This window comes from Mytilus trossulus, chromosome 2, assembly GCF_036588685.1.
Source record: "Mytilus trossulus isolate FHL-02 chromosome 2, PNRI_Mtr1.1.1.hap1, whole genome shotgun sequence".
NCBI classification, from domain to species: Eukaryota; Metazoa; Mollusca; class Bivalvia; order Mytilida; family Mytilidae; genus Mytilus; species Mytilus trossulus.
Genome location: NC_086374.1, coordinates 22004070 through 22020562, shown reverse-complemented (window position 1 = coordinate 22020562; position 16493 = coordinate 22004070). Strand labels below are relative to the sequence as shown.

Genomic DNA, 16493 nt, shown 5'->3' with positions numbered 1-16493 from the left:
TTGATATGAGCGTCACTGATGAGTCTTATATAGACGAAACGCGCGTCTGACATACTAAATTATAATCCTGGTACCTTTGATAACTATTTACACCACTGGGTCGATGCCACTGCTGGTGGACGTTTCGTCCCCGAGGGTATCACCAGCCCAGTAGTCAACACTTCGGTGTTGACATGAATATCAATAATGTGGTCATTTTTATAAATTTCCTGTTTACTTAACTTTGATTTTTTCAAAAAACTAAGGATTTTCTTATTCCAGGCATAGATTACCTTAGCCGTATTTGGCACAATTTTTGGGAATTTTGGATCCTCAATGCTCTTCAACTTTTTACTTGTTTGGCTTTATAAATATTTTGATATGAGCGTCACTGATGAGTCTTATATAGACGAAACGCGCGTCTGGCGTACTAAATTATAATCCTGGTACCTTTGATAACTATTCTTATATGGAAGTCAAATGAATAATAGACCTTTTTAAAGATTAATGCTCAATTTGCCATACTTGAGTATATATGGAAGTTCTGGTGTATGGAATACTTTTAAAAACAATATACTAAATTAGTTAAAAAGTAGGTGTACATTGACATTAGGCACTGGAGGTTGTAAGGTTGAGTAACGAATATAATGTACAAAGACCATCCGAATGAATAAGTTGACGCAAAGTAACTGTTTTGAATTCTTATCTTGCTAGCAGAGATAACCGCTTCGCATTAATACAATGTCAAACGTATTTGCTTTAAATTTATACATACATACAACATCAAAGAAGATGTAAACTTTAATGAGTTCCACAAAACTAACGTATTTTGTTTCTAAACACCTCAGTGTATAGTTTGAAAACCGGCAACAGAAAATCAACGCATTTCCTGAAAGAGTTCTGGCTGTATGTGTCAAAAAACGCACGCACCATAACCAATAGTTAACACTTATAGTTGAGTCACTAAACCAAACAGTAAAAGGAGATTGTCTGGATATACATATAGTTCATTGAAATAAATCGAGAAGATTATATGTATATTAATAATATGAAACTATCGTTAGGACCTAAAATTGAATTAAAATATACATCTTTAACGAATATCATTTTTGTACATTTATTTTATTTTATTGATTGTACATTATACAATAACATAATGAAAATATACAATAAACAAGAATGTGTCCACAGTACACGGATGCCCCACTCGCACTATAATTTTCTATGTTTAGTGGACCGTGAAATTGGAATAAATTCTCTAATTTGGCATTACAATTAGAATGATCTTATCAAAGGTAACATGTATACTAAGTTTCAAGTTGATTGGACTTCAACTTCATCAAAAACTACCTTGACCAAAAACTTTAACCTGAAGCGGGACAGACGGACGAACGAACGAACGAACAGACAGACAGACGGACGAACGGACGCACAGACCAGAAAACATAATGCCCCTCTACTATCGTAGGTGGGGCATAAAAACTCAATACCATGTATGGAGTTGGTTTATGGGACACATATTTACTAAATATTTTTCTTGCATATGAACATAACATTAAAGTTTCTTATTGCTTCAAAGATTCACATCTTTTGGTTTCCCCGTAAATAGTATAAGTAATCAACTAGAAGAAGAAAAACTACGGAACAGAAACAGTGAAGTGCAACAAAAACAAACGTCAACATACATAGAAACAGACTATTTGATGATAAAAACTGCCATATTCCTGACTTGGTATATGACATTGGAAGAACATGGTTTTGTGGCTAACTAAATCGCCCGCTCATATAGCATTGTTTAATAATTGGTAAAAGTCACCAGTGTCTTGGCAGAAAGTTAATGAACAACGGTTATGTCAAAGAACGTCGTCCTTTATTTTTCTTAAAATGTCCTGAACAAAGTCAGGAACATTGCCGTTGTTATCAAATAGTTTGTTTATTTATGTGGTGGCGTTATTTTTGTTGCACTTGGTGTTTCTGTTATTTCTCTTTTTTCTTCTTATAGTGGATGGGTTTGTCCCGATTTCAGTTTTAAGAACAGATTTGTTTTCTCTCAATCGATTTATGACTACAGTTGCCTTTATTTTTTTTGTAATTTATTACCTTAATTGTTTGGTCTATTTTGGGTAATATCCGTTTGATGTAACTCGGTACTTATAAATCCCGTCATAGTTCTATGGTATTTTTTTATATTCTTGTCATTCGTTTTTGCTAATAAATATGCTTTGAATATATGTCTTCTTTGTATAGTATGTTTATAGCAGAGACATATTGTATTATATGTCTCTGTTTATAGTAATAAAATTATCTCACGATGATGACTGCTGTACCTCTATTTTTGATTTTTTTTCATGACTTATTATGTCTGTTTGATTTTTCACACAATTTTGTCAATATAATTGAATGTCATATGACTGTCATACAAGAGAGAGGTTTAGCTAGCTATAATATTAGGTTTAATCCACTTTTTTTTTATTTTACAAAACACTATATCTGTACCAAGTCAGGAAATACAGTTGTTATCCATTCGTTTGATTTGTTTGAGCATTAAATTTTGCTATTTGTTTGGGGGACTTTGTTTTGAATTTTCAGCTGAGTTCTGTATTTTTTGTAATTTTACTTTTTATATGTGCCAACTAAAATATTCATGGATATCAGAATTAGCCTGCTTCGAATTGGTTTATTAATGATTTAATATAGAGATGCCTTATGGTCTGAAGTTTCTGTCTGCCAACATTATTAGCAATGGTGCTGTAAACATTTCCGTACAAAACAAATGGGGCTATTTTCCCGAGTGAGATTTCCATGTTGATGGAAATCCTTACTATTCCGATACCACTGATATATTTTGTTTGCATGAATGCATGGTAAGAGTTTAAGTCATGTTTGTTCAGGTTATTTTAAAGGAAGTACTGTGTATATGAATTTGTCAGTTTGTAAAACCATTAAACAATCTTTGGAAAAAATTACAAGTGAAGATGTTTATAGTTCGTTTGTCAATATGTACCTGCATATATATTGTATATATCAATAGCTATATGTGTATGCTCAGAAAGATTGCATTCGATTGTTTTTATATGAAATGAAAATAATATTTGTGATTTTTTTCAGGAAATATTTTTTCTAAACATTACATTTCATTTGGTATATCAAGCATTCTGTCACCTAGTTGTTAGTCAATAATTGATGTTTTACAGCATATAGTTTGACGTTTCGACGTTCTGTTAGTATTTGTTAATGAACTAATAAATTCCTACCTTTCAAATTCACAGAAACGCCTTTTCTATGACTCCATTTTGAAGATATATTACCAGATGAGTATTTATGGAATTACCACGATGTAACAGTTCTGACATTACCTTCACATAAAGAAAATCTATGAGCTTTTTGGACAAACAAAAAACAGTCAAAAGAATGTTGTGTTTGAAATATAGTCAAGCTCACGCTTCTATTTTCTCATTTGAACAAATGAATTGCATGAATTAAAAAAGATCTGTGTAAAACTTTTGTTTTAAGTATGCTATGCATACAAAAATTCTTATTGGAGGTACATTATAATGAGTTTCAAGAACAGACGTTACACTTTTTTTTCTTCATGGTTTATTTGAAACAATCAATATCTAATACAACGGAATATTAATCAAGTTCAAGTGCCATATTACTTATACATTTTAACAATATTTACTGAAAAAATGAGAAAAATGATAATGCAATTCAAAAAGACATGCAGACTTGATTGTACAATTTGAATTTTCAACTGGTCTTCAATCTTTCAGTTATTATGACATGAATTAATACCCTCATGTTTTGAATTTTCTTTCACACTAAAATGAAATTGCATCAACACGGAAAATCAAGGAACTTCACAATACTAACAACATAATAAAATGGGAAAGTAAAAACAAGTTTACATATTTCTTTTAAGTAATCTATTTTAGGGAAAAACTTATAAACCTAAATAACAACGTACTGGGGGTTTAAAATATAAAATATGGTAATAAAGTATATTCTCCATAGTTCTCTAATGGAAGTTTGGTAATGAGTGAAACAAAATTGACACATGAGACAAGTCAATCATGTACTGAATGTGAATTCTGAAGATTGATTCAAAATTTCCTGTAAATACAGCATTTTTGCTGTTTCTACTATTGCAAAAAATGTTACAGGAGAGGTTTGTCAAAATAAATATAATTTTGGCAAATACAAGGTTCATTATTTATTTTTGAAGACAGTAAGTAATCTAACCATTCTTTTTTTTTAATAATTATTTATTGTATTATTTGGTTGCTAAAAGTTGAAGTTCTTTCATTTATTGTCAACCTTAAAACAGGAGGCAGGAAATAAAATTTGTAAAGGACACTAGATTACTCGAAAATGTAATCTAAAATTACAGACATGTATACCTTGCAATCATTCCATACACCAATTGCATTTGAAATGTAGCTCATAACACTGAGTTTTTTAAGGTGGTCTTACAGTTGCAAAAAAAAAAAAGGAAAAGACCACAAGTATATGACAGAAGGACACTTACATCCCACACAGGCATTTGTACACACAATATTCATTATCAAGATATTTTGCCATTTAAAGTATAAATCCAAAGATTTTTACAAAAGTTGTGTTTTTTTCAAATATTTCTCCTGCTTAGTACTATTTCTCTGATACATGGAATAGATACTGTATAAGAAAGAATGCATCAGATCTAAGATGACATTCAACAATGCTTCATGCTAATTGTGTTGTTCTGCTTTATTATTCACCATGAACTTGAAGGAAAGTCCTGTATATCTGCGTTTATATGTAAATGCTGTTACTTTTTTGTTTGTGCACAGCAAGCACGTCCACAAAGTGCTTAAGATAATTGGTAATTGATAAATTAAAAATCGTTGTTAAACTACTTATAAGAATGATTTGACAGTACTGTTCATGTCCTCTTTTGGTCATAAAGTGTATAATAAAGTTTTCCTTTTTTACTGTCAATTTTTTGTCACTGTTAAGCCCTCCTAGATGCAGGTATATCCAGAAATATGCAGGCAGATTTGATGACTTGCTTGCTCCTGTTAATTGTGTTCACAATCTTTTTAGCCTGAGGAGGATACATGTATTGCGGGCTTGACATATGATTGTTGAGGACTGTATGTTGCCCTCTAGAAGCTTTTTGTTTTTTGTTGTTGTTAGGTGCTGTCTCATCTCTTTTTATGTAAATGTTGAGGTGACTAAGCAATGAATGACATCATTAGGACATATTTCATCAGAATTATCAGACAACTTTTCTTTAAATATTTGTTTGTGACTGTTGCATCAGCTGTTTAATACATTTTTTTTTCTTTCAAATTGTACTTTTTCAAGTCAGGTAAATAGTTTCATCTTGCCTGAGGAGAGGTTCTAGGATTTCTCCATTAAAAGGCAGAAGAGAAAAATTCTTAACTTTCTTTTTCATTTAAACAATGGCATGTTTGGAAAAACTATGACACCAACCATTTAATCCTTAAATAATTATTGCAAGTTTGAATAAAAATTCTCAAAACAAAATCAAAGAAAATGATTTCACAATGACTAGTGATAAACTAAGAAATAATAAAGTTTATAAATGTCATGTCAATAAACAGTAAAGTACACACAAATTATATAAACAATAGCACACAGATCTTCAATACAGTAAAATATGTGAAAAATAACAAACAAATGAAAGTGCCATTTATAAAATCAAATCTAGTGTCATAAAAAAACAATATAAGTAGTTGAACTAATTTTGATTTGTTTTAAAGTATTTTGATAAATATGTAAGAAAAAAATAATATTCAACCATTACTTGCCTTGCTGCATTTTAAAGATAATATCAATTTTATAATCATAACGGACGTGTTCTAATGAGTAAAAGTTCTGCACAAACTTTAACAAAACATTTTATGTATTTTAAAAGTGCTTTTTATTATTTCTTTTCAATCAAATCAAATGAACTACATGATACATAATTCTGTTAAGTCTACTTGTTAAAGAGGAATTATGTTTTAGGGTGGAAGATTGTTTTGAATTTTCTTATAACAGAATACAATATTAATGCAAATCGTCGAGAATTTCATCAGGAGTTATTAATAGCAATTTGCAAACTATACCTGAAGTCAAAATGTATGCTTAAAAACTAGTCAATTAAGCCTTAAGCTTCTCTTACAACAAGTTAGCAACTCTATAGAATGATAGAGTATAAAAGTATTATAGATTTATCAACAATCTACAATTTAATTGAAGTCACAATTTGTAATGGAGGAAACTTGAGTAACCAATGTAATCAGGTGATTGCTATAGTAAATCATTAGAATTCTACCTGTCCTTCATCTTAAACATCTATTCATTAAAGAAAGTATCTATTAAATTACTTCTGAATAAAAGAAAGAAACACCTGCAGTTAACTTTTAGTCTTTTACCCATTGCCATCATGTAAATGATCATTCCCATATTTGGGTTTAACTGCAGATATCCCCATGCATTTTAAAAACAGAAATTAGACAGAGATGAAGCGAAGACAACAGTTAAAATTAACATTTTGGTCAGGCCATTTAATTAAAAAACTTTGATGTTCAGATAAAAACATTTTCTTAAAACAACAAAACTGACATGTTCACGATATAAGGATATAAAATACAACCTACAATTTGTATCTGAACATACTCCTATTTCTATTGTTAAATAAAATATGAATTTCTCAAATATTATTATGCAGATAAATTATGACAAGCAGTCAAAGGACAAAAACCATTCATGTGAAACACTTGCTTTTCAAAATCCTGTTCGAACTTTAGCCATTCCACAAATTCAGTATAAGTAATACAATTTTTCGGCTGCAGAAAACAAACATTTTAAACTATAATAAACATTTTTCCATTTCTTGGTCTTTACAGCAACATTTTTGCTATGATACTTGAAGTGGATTTTAGATACAACTACTATTTCTACTTGTAATTGGTCACTGTACAAGACTACCTTCTCTGTTGCCTAAGTCTAAATGTGCGATGAAGGTCAAACAAGTAACTGGAGGTTGCACAATCAAGAACCAAGAAACCATGGATACAATATACGGTTGCATTCATCATTGGGATAAGCTTCATTATGCAAACTCTAAAATTTTTTCATAGAAGCTGTCAAATAGGATTAAAATGGGACAATATTTTGACTAACTTCATAAAAAGTGGATACTACATGTAACTGAACAATTATTTAAGCAAGGCAGCATTTAAAAAAAAATCTCCAGCATAAGGAAAAATATGGAAAATAATATTATCTTGTACATTATTAATAAAGTATGTAGATTTAGATAAAAGCAAGCACCAGATCAATTTTCCTACAGAAATAGATACGTAAATAACATGTATAACATGTACATATATTACCAACAATAATATCACAACTAAATCTGACATGTTATACCAATGAACACATGTATCACTATACAGATACTACAAACTAATCTGAATTCCTATCTCCCAGTGTGTCAACTATCTCATCTATACAGATACTACAAACTAATCTGAATTCCTATCCTCCAGTGTGTCAACTATCTCATCTAAACTATCATCTGTCAGTGTTTTGTCTATCGTTGTAACTGGTCCTTCCTCTAGATTAATACTTGACAATTTCTCTGTTATTTGGACTGTTGAATCGTCTATTGAATCTTCTGTATCATCAAGTTTTGACTTATCAAGATTGTCATGTGATGTTTGGCGGATATATTTTTCCAAGTATGATAACTTAGATGGCAGATTAAGGTGTTGAGAATCACGTCGTTCTAGTCTTTTAGATTTAGCCTCTTCCTCATCAAACACTTCTTCTGAAAACTCCATTGTTAGTAATTCTACCTGATCATCGTCCAGCATGGGTCCTGTACTGGCTATACTTTCAGCATCAGATCTGTCCTCCTCTGGGAGAGAAAGTGCTGAGGACAGACTAGAATGACTAGGGGAACTTCTAGGTGGGCAAAATGCATTTGATTGAGTGGGAGTTATTGGTAGAGATCTATTTTCTTGAATATATCCTGACTTTGCCTGAGATCTATGTAAACTCTTTTGGGATTTCTCTCGTTTACGTGTTGGTTGTATGTCCTCAGTCTGGTATTTCTGAGCTAAGGGGTCCATTGCACTATCAATACGTAAAATAAGTCCACCTTTCAATTTGTTACTCTTACGTGATCTTGAAGGGGATCTCTCCTGTTCTTGAGATCCAGTTTCAGATGAAACACTTCCACGAATAGCACTATTTCTTTTTGTCCTATCAAGTTCTCTTTGCCTTACTGAGGTAGATATTGTATCTCTATCATTTTTACTATATTCTGTTGTCTTTGGTAGAGACATGTATTCTGAATCCAAACTTGGAACAGGAAATTCGTCCTGTTCTTTTATACTGGTCCTATGTTCTATTGCAGTTCTATAGCTCTGGTTCCTGGATCTTTCTACAGACTCATGAATAACTGACGGCAGTGAGTACTGGTTAGGTTGGTACCCTGATAATGGTCTATTAGAACTGTAATCATCTGAGTTAATACTGACATCGTTCTGACCATCTATTGAACTTTTGTCCTTCTGACGAACTGGGGGTGGTGAAGGTGTTTCTGATCCTACCCCCGCCCCTCTTTCTCCAAGTTCTATTTGTTGCTGTCTTTCTATTCTCTGCTGATGTATGCTGTCACTTATCTTTTCTAAATTCCTTAAAGCTTCTGAGTACATGACTTTAGCAGAGTGCACATCTTCCTCCAATATCTTGATTGCTCTCTTGTTATCCTATAATTAATAAATGAACATTGAATTATGACATTTTACTCAATTTAATCTATTTATTTCTGTCTTTTTTTTCTTTTGAATTTGTATGTTTGCTTAATTCAAATATGAAAATTACATTGTTGTTGATGAGGTAATTACAGACATCATATATTTGTTGTGCATGTTTTGTGAAGTATTGTAACATAAATTGCTGTTGTATAATGTCAGTGTTATTTTTTAGATTTGTAGGTTTTCTTTTGTCACTATACAATCTTCAAAGTCTGTGAAGTATACATGAGTAACAGAGTTTGTGTTATCTATTGAGTGTGTGGTACATAGGTTGCTGTATCAATGATCTTTATGTAACACATTATGTGTTTTCTTCTTTTAAATTGTTTGTTTCTAAAATTTGCCCTGAAGAAGGAAAAGCATGCTGAAAGATGAATGATCAGTGTTTTATAAGATTAACTTTTCTTTCATTCTCTGCATGCTATAAATGTAATGTTTCTGGAACATTACATGTATATGAGAGTGATATGATGATTCACTCAAACATAATGTAAAGGGAAACCTACCTCCATTTGCTGATTTACTGCAGCTTTCAGCTCAAAATATGGTCTAAAAACAAACAGATCAGAAATTTAACTACATAATAACATATACTCATCCCTTGATCTATAGGCTAGCACAACAAGTTTAACTTGATATCTAAATTAATATTATAAATATATAGAATTTACTCTTACAAGATATAAATTTTGTTTTCCCTTTCTTGGACTACTTTACTAGTTGACAAGAGATAATATCATAAAGTTTTATCTATATTCTGTAGCACAAAAAGTCATGAATATTGGTTAATCGTAAATAAAAGAAAAAAATATCTTTAACTTAACTTCGCTGACAGAAAATTAATAATATTTTGCACATGGTTTCAACAATTTGATTAGTCTTCAAAATATAATATGCTACTCAGAAAGACTTGCCAGATGAAGCATTAAAATGTATGAAGCATTGTAGTATTAGTTCAGTGATGACAACCTGTAGTCTATATCAGAAGCCAAATACAACATATGAAGTAGGTATCATTTACATGGTTCATGCTGAGAACTTGATACTTACAACAAAGTTAACTGATATCTGTTGGTTATGTCCCCTAGTTGTAGGAAGTGAGTTTGTGTCCTCAGGCTAGAAAGGGGCAAAAATGGCAAACTCATTGTCTGTGTTTAATACTATATTGCCACAGCATGCTGGCTTTTTGAGCACGTGTAAATGACAATTATTATAATAAAATATATCTTGAAAACTTTTGAGATTTGAAATTTGAAACTTGTTACATTAACAAAATCTTGAATAAACATACAGATCTCACCATGCAAAGGCCATCATTTTACAAATTTCTTGCAGTAATTTTCTGACAATTTGGTGTGCATGGTGTGTGAAGCTGATGATAATTATTTTTCTTTAATTTTTTTCCCCCCTTTTTAGATTGATTTCTTTTTCTTTATGCAATAATCAGTAATAACAAATGCTAATAAATTTGTTATTTTGCTATATTGAAAACCAATTGCAATGTTATGACTCTTGTGGTCATTAATAAATAAGAGCATTGGAAATTGTTTGAATGTCATTTCAATATTTGAACTGTGTTCGTGTCATAACAGCAGAATAAATTTACAGGTGGTTTAATAGGTTGTGTGTGAAAATGTGTTTGCCACTATCAATATCATAAATAAAAGAAGAATGTGTCCATGGAAAAGAACAGATGCTCAGCTTGTAAATATGCGACAAATTTGTATATTGGCCCATTTGAAAGGGACATACATCTATAGATAACAGTGAAAGGGATGACTACCTAATCCGAATGTGATCTGTGTTTGGAAGTAATAAACATTGAGCATACGTTTGATAGCATTTGGTTGAGGCAAAGTAAATTTACACTGCAGAAAAGGCAAATTCAGAAATTTTTTCATATTATGTAAAGAAAATAACTTGATAACGGGTGAAAATGACACCATCCAATTTGGATCTTAGCATTAATATTACATTTAAGTCCATATCATTTGGTTAAGACAAACTTAAGTTGGAGAATTTAATCCAATTTTTTGACGTACAGACAAACAGATGGACAAGAGTGAACCTTAATTACCCTTTTGCCTAGCGTTTGGGGCATGAAAATTTATTTTAATTGTGGATACAAATTTTGTGTTTCATCTAAAAAATATAAGGGAAAGGGAAATCCATTAAAACCTGAAGTGAATTAGATCATTAGTTATAATTTTAATTATTTCAAATTTTATACTTATTGAAAAAAGTTTAGCTGATATTTCATTGATTAACATCAATGAATTACGGGAAATTTCATTCTCATTGTCAGAAGAATATCTTCTTGTGAACCATCTTGTACTTCATGGTAAGGCCAAACAAAAAATATATGTCTGTTTCCTGCTGTCAAGGCAAATAAATCAGGGTCAGAAGGTCGGGATTTAAAAAAAAAAAAAAAAAAATATTTTTGCACTCCCTGTCAAATTTGCAGTCGGTTAAATGTCATGATTGGTGACGGTTTTGTACCCTAAAATGATTTAATCTCTTTAAAGAAGCTTTAATTGAATAATCCTCCCAGTGCTGACATTTTTTAAACCTTAATTGTAGCACATTTGTGCTGGGAGCAGCCATTTTGATTGTTTGGGCATAGTAAAATACGGATCTAGATTGGACCGGAAACGATTTTTTCCAAGAATTGAATAAAAAGATCTAGGGTCAGGGGTTTTGAGTCAGGGTCAGTCGGGAACAGGAAACAGACATATATTTTTTTTTGGCCTTAGTATTATCATCATCATTACATTCACCAACTTAACCAATAAACTTAATGTTGTCCAATAAACCATGCAAATGAAGTCAAGTGAGATGAAGATGTACACCCTACAATCATTGTGTACACCAAATACAGATGGATGACCTTAAGCTTATAGACTTTTGTTAATTTTCTTATTTACCTAGATTTAGTAATTGCTCTCTTTAATTCTTTTTGTAACTTCTGACATTTTTCATCTGATTCTTGGAAATTATGCATTGTTTTCATATGTTCAGTCTCACTCTCGTTTCTCTCCTTTTCTGCTTCATTAACCTGAAACAGTAAAGTATGAACCTTAATAACTATTCCTACTCTATATAAAAAGGTGGAGTGCTAAAACCCAAATCAAAAGACATCACAAAATATAACCATGAACTTACCATTTAAACAACACAATAAAGGAGTAGGTCCGGTAAGGACCGATTTTGGCCTCAAATTTCAGTTTCATCTGACGAAAGATTTTGACCACTTTTTAAACACTTAAGTGTCTATTTCATTTGGTTCAATTATTTTTTGTGAAAGATTTTAACTCATTTAGTCATTTAAAACGGTCCGATTCAAGCTTTAATATGAAAAAACTACCTAATATGCGAAAAAAATGTCACTTTTCAGATGGTTTTCGTCAAAAATGAAAGTGGCCGCATCCGTGTTCATCCTCAATCTTTATATATGTTATGTATTATCATCAAATACAACTTCCATTTCAATATTTTGGATGAACACGAATGCGGCCACTTTCGTTTTACACGGAAACCGTCTAAAATTTAACTAAAATGCTGGAATTGTGAAGATTTCACTAATTTAGCAGGACTTAATGGTGCTAGTACTCAATATATGTGCATTGTATTGTCAAAAACAGCCAATATTTATGAAACAGAACCATTCTACTATCTAATAAATAACTTAAAGTTTACATTTTAACATTTTTGTAAAACTGCTATATTTTGGGGCCAAAAAGGGCTCTTACCGGACCTACCCCTTTCCCATGCCAGATGATGTGTAAAGTAGGAGGTTAGGCCATGCGCTATTCCAGACTTTTGCTTTCAACTTAAACAATTTATTGAAATGAGCATTATTTCACCATCTTGAAAATTCAAATTGCAGGCAATAGTTTCTTAAAATTTATGAAAGTGCATCTTTGAATAAATTAATGTATACTTTGCTATTGGTAACTCTCCCTGTAGATAAAACAAATCTTTCTTTATCTATGAAAAAACATTGTTTTCCCAATACTTAGTTATTGTATACAGTTTCTTTATAAATCATCAATCAACACGTAATTCACTTGATCAAGGCAGTGCAAAGTTCTCAATCAAGTATGACATCTAAGTTCTAGTTTAACTTTGATTTGGCTATTTGGGGAATTAACAAGTATAGATAACCAACCATGCCTAGTGCCATCATATAGATGGTTGCCTATATATTATCTAAACAAATCAAAGTACACATTTCATCAAGGGCTGTTCCTTTACAATACATTGTTCTTATTTATCAACTCAAGAGATTTTTTTTGAATTTTAAATGCAACTGTCTGGAGAGCCTAAATATGGTATCACATTGGATTCAGGGGTTCATTTTAATTTTTTTATATCTGACTATATTTATAAGTATGTAACATATAATCAATACATATGCAATTAGTAATTGTGATTTTCATCTTTGGATTCAGGAATAAAATATTGAGTAGCAGAAATATACCTTCATGGTAGCATGATTAAGCATCTCCTGCCAAGCTGGATCTGTGGAAGCTTCTCCTTTCATATATCCTTGTTCTGCTAACTGTACCATCTCCTTGGCTGCCTCATGCATGCTACAAGCTCGTTCAAAACGAATAGCAACCTTCTGTGCCTCTGAGTGAGCCTGCAAATTTCAAAACACCAAATTTATTTATTAAGATATATATGGGAAATGTGTTTTTTTTTATTGAGTATGACAAAATGTTGCAATTGTTTTTTTCTTCCAATTCTTTTTTTTCTGCCTCTAAAAAAGACGAGATAACTTAAACCTCAAGTGAGTTTTAAATGAATGGAATTACTTATGTTGAAACTTATTTGAAGAGTGTCTTTTTTTATTTGAGGTCTTAAACATGAAAACTTAAAATCTTATTAAAAATATAAATCAATAAAATCTTACCTCCAAAACTCTATGTCTTTGGTCATAGTATGGTCGAGCCTTTTCAACACAAGACCCGAGCTTTTTTGCCAGAGTATTGAGTTTATGTGTGGTATCTGATAATGCTTGTCTAAATCCAGCCCTTTCATCCTGAAAATAAAACTACCTATGATGTTACTGATTACTATAATTTTAAACATTTTGTAGCTACTGAAATTGACAACAGACATTCTCTTTTAAATTTATGCTACTATCTTTGCACGTGAGACCACATATAATGGCCCGATTTAGTTGAATTCCATTAGCAAACAACACTTATGGCAGTCGGTTCTTAGGTTTGGACAAAAATGTTCTGTAGAGAGGTTTAACATGTTTGCAATGTTAAATTTTCTCATTCAATTGGACAGTACCTTTTTGCTCATTTTTTTTTTTTAATGTTTTCATTTTATGGACAGAAGTATCATAGATGATAAATTCAATTTTTAAATTTTAATGACAGACAATCTTGTTTATAAACAGACATTTGCTGTGTGTTTAAAGAGAAACCAATTGCTTTTTTTGAAAGTATAGATCTGGTTTTACTGGAGCCAGTTTTTATGCTATCATCAAATGATCTTTCTTCTTCAAAAGATTGTAAATGGCAGGATCAAACTTACTCTGATATAAAACTTATACTGGGAATGGACCACTGTACATGTGGTTAAAGAAATCTAATGAACTTACATCTAACTCTAGTTCCAGTTTGTTTATATCATCAGATGCCTTATTCAACCTCTCTAATTCACCCTAAAAAACAAAACACATTTAATTTGAGTATAATTAGTATTAATATTTTTGTTTACTGATTAATATGCTCAATATAGGCCCTTATATCAGGCCAAGAGGTATTTGAATTTGCTAAAGATGTCACATCATAAAATTAATTCAGCATTTCAAGATGTCATAATTATTTAGACTAACACACTCAATCGCTTTTTTCTGCCATAACTAAACATAATACTACTGCAGGTTCCCATAAAATTTTGAAATCATTTTGAAATTTATCGCCACAACGGAAAATTGATTACTGTATCACATTTAAAGTTCAAGAAGCATAGATTCTTGGGTCAAGCAGGGAAGATTTCCAAATACTGTTAAAGGTCTATGTACACATACAACGCTAACTATCATGTACATATACACCTTATCGCTATTTGCCTGTCATTACGAAATATCTGATGCCACAATGCAAAAGTGATTGTTCTATGACGTCAATAGTTCAAGTGTCACAGATAAGGCTAACTCTGAAACACAGACATGGTCTATATATATAAGCCACATGGTATGAGTGCCAATGAGACAACTTCATCCAAAATTCAATTTGTAAAACTAAAGTATAAAACCATTATTCATAGGTCAAAGAACAGTCTTCAACATGGTGCCTTGGCTCACACCGAACAGCAACTCTAAAAAGCTATTAAGGGTATAAATATATACTCATAAGTCTATAGTTCAACAAACTGGGTCCAATCACCCAAAAAAACTGTTTCACTCCCATTCACGTCAACCCCTTTTTCACTTAAGCATCCTACATGGTTAGTGTAGTGTTATAAATATTTGTTTTTCATTGTTTCATTATATTAAATAGACATTCTGAAAATGTTTTTAGTGTTGAATAAATCTTTTTAGTGTTGAATAAATCTTTTTAATCATGTTATAGTTACATAATTACACAAACACATGTCTCTGAGGAAAACAATTTGTCTTACATGTACCTGAATATAAAGGTAAGTAGAATTTTTTTCTGAGACAAGTGCCTACATTCTTTATTGTGTTGTCATATTTTTCATGTTTTAACAACTATTTCTCAGTAGTAAAATTTTCATATAAACTTTATGTGCCAACATCATGAACATATAGGATGCAAAAGGACAAATGGGGTAAACCTGTAGCTTGCTAAAGTGTATTTATCTTACCCCTATGAGTCCCCCCCAACTGGACATCACAAGGGTTGCCATAAAATTTTGACATCATAAAACAAAATATCTGACGCCATAGAATAATCTATGTAAAAATGGAAAAGTGATTGTTGTATGACGTCTATATTGCTATTTGTCTGCCATTGCTGGACATCACATAGGTTCCCATAAAATTTTTACGTCATATTATATACAAAATATCTGAGGTCACAACGGAAAAGCGATTGTTGTATGACATCAATGTTCAAGCGGTACAGATTCTCATTTAAGCAGTAAATAGCAATAAGGTGTATTGTGAGGGAAAGAACCTCATGACTTATATAAGTTAAACTTGCTTTTATGAATTAAATGTATAGCAATTTTCGTTGTTAACAAATTACAGGCAAACATGTATATGTTGTATGCTGGGAAGAGGATAGCAAACATAATTATATCAAACAATCAACAATTGCTTTCTCATTCACTGAAATACAGATCCAGCAACATCTTTGATTATGATATGATGTATAGGCTACTATAGAAAAAAGGGGGGTGCGTGTTGTGAATTATTTTTGCGTTAAATGAATCTCAACAATTGACCTATAATATTAAAATCAACTATATAGAGAACGTTTTAGCTGGTTAATTTACATGAATTCTTGGATCTAAAGCTTCATCGTCAAGGATTTCTGGTGAGATCGGCGACAACCGACCTTGACAGTCGGCTGCCATTTTTTAAAATGAAGTGCGTTAATCTCGTACAAAATATTATATAATCATTAATTGATTCAACCATCGGCATAAATTTCCTACAAATTGTTTAATTTTTATTATTTAAATGTAATATAATCATATAGGTGATTTTAA

At 31.4% G+C, this 16493-nt stretch overlaps 1 protein-coding gene across 2 annotated transcripts; it reads right to left on the bottom strand.

The window, feature by feature from the left end:
* Nucleotides 1–5169: 5169 nt before the first annotated feature.
* Nucleotides 5170–16376, bottom strand: LOC134706740 (SH3 domain-binding protein 5-like). Of its 2 annotated transcripts, XM_063565949.1 has the most exons (8): nucleotides 16278–16376; nucleotides 14413–14475; nucleotides 13711–13839; nucleotides 13276–13437; nucleotides 11720–11850; nucleotides 9846–9911; nucleotides 9302–9344; nucleotides 5170–8747 (listed from the first exon to the last, which is right to left on the bottom strand). In XM_063565949.1, exons 1-8 carry the CDS (start codon nucleotides 16356–16358, stop codon nucleotides 7497–7499), a joined length of 1926 nt encoding a protein of 641 aa, XP_063422019.1. In that variant the 5' UTR covers nucleotides 16359–16376; the 3' UTR covers nucleotides 5170–7496. The 2 variants fall into 2 exon arrangements, with proteins under 2 accessions (XP_063422019.1, XP_063422021.1); XM_063565951.1 differs by lacking the exon at nucleotides 9846–9911.
* Between the last annotated feature and the right edge of the window lie 117 nt (nucleotides 16377–16493).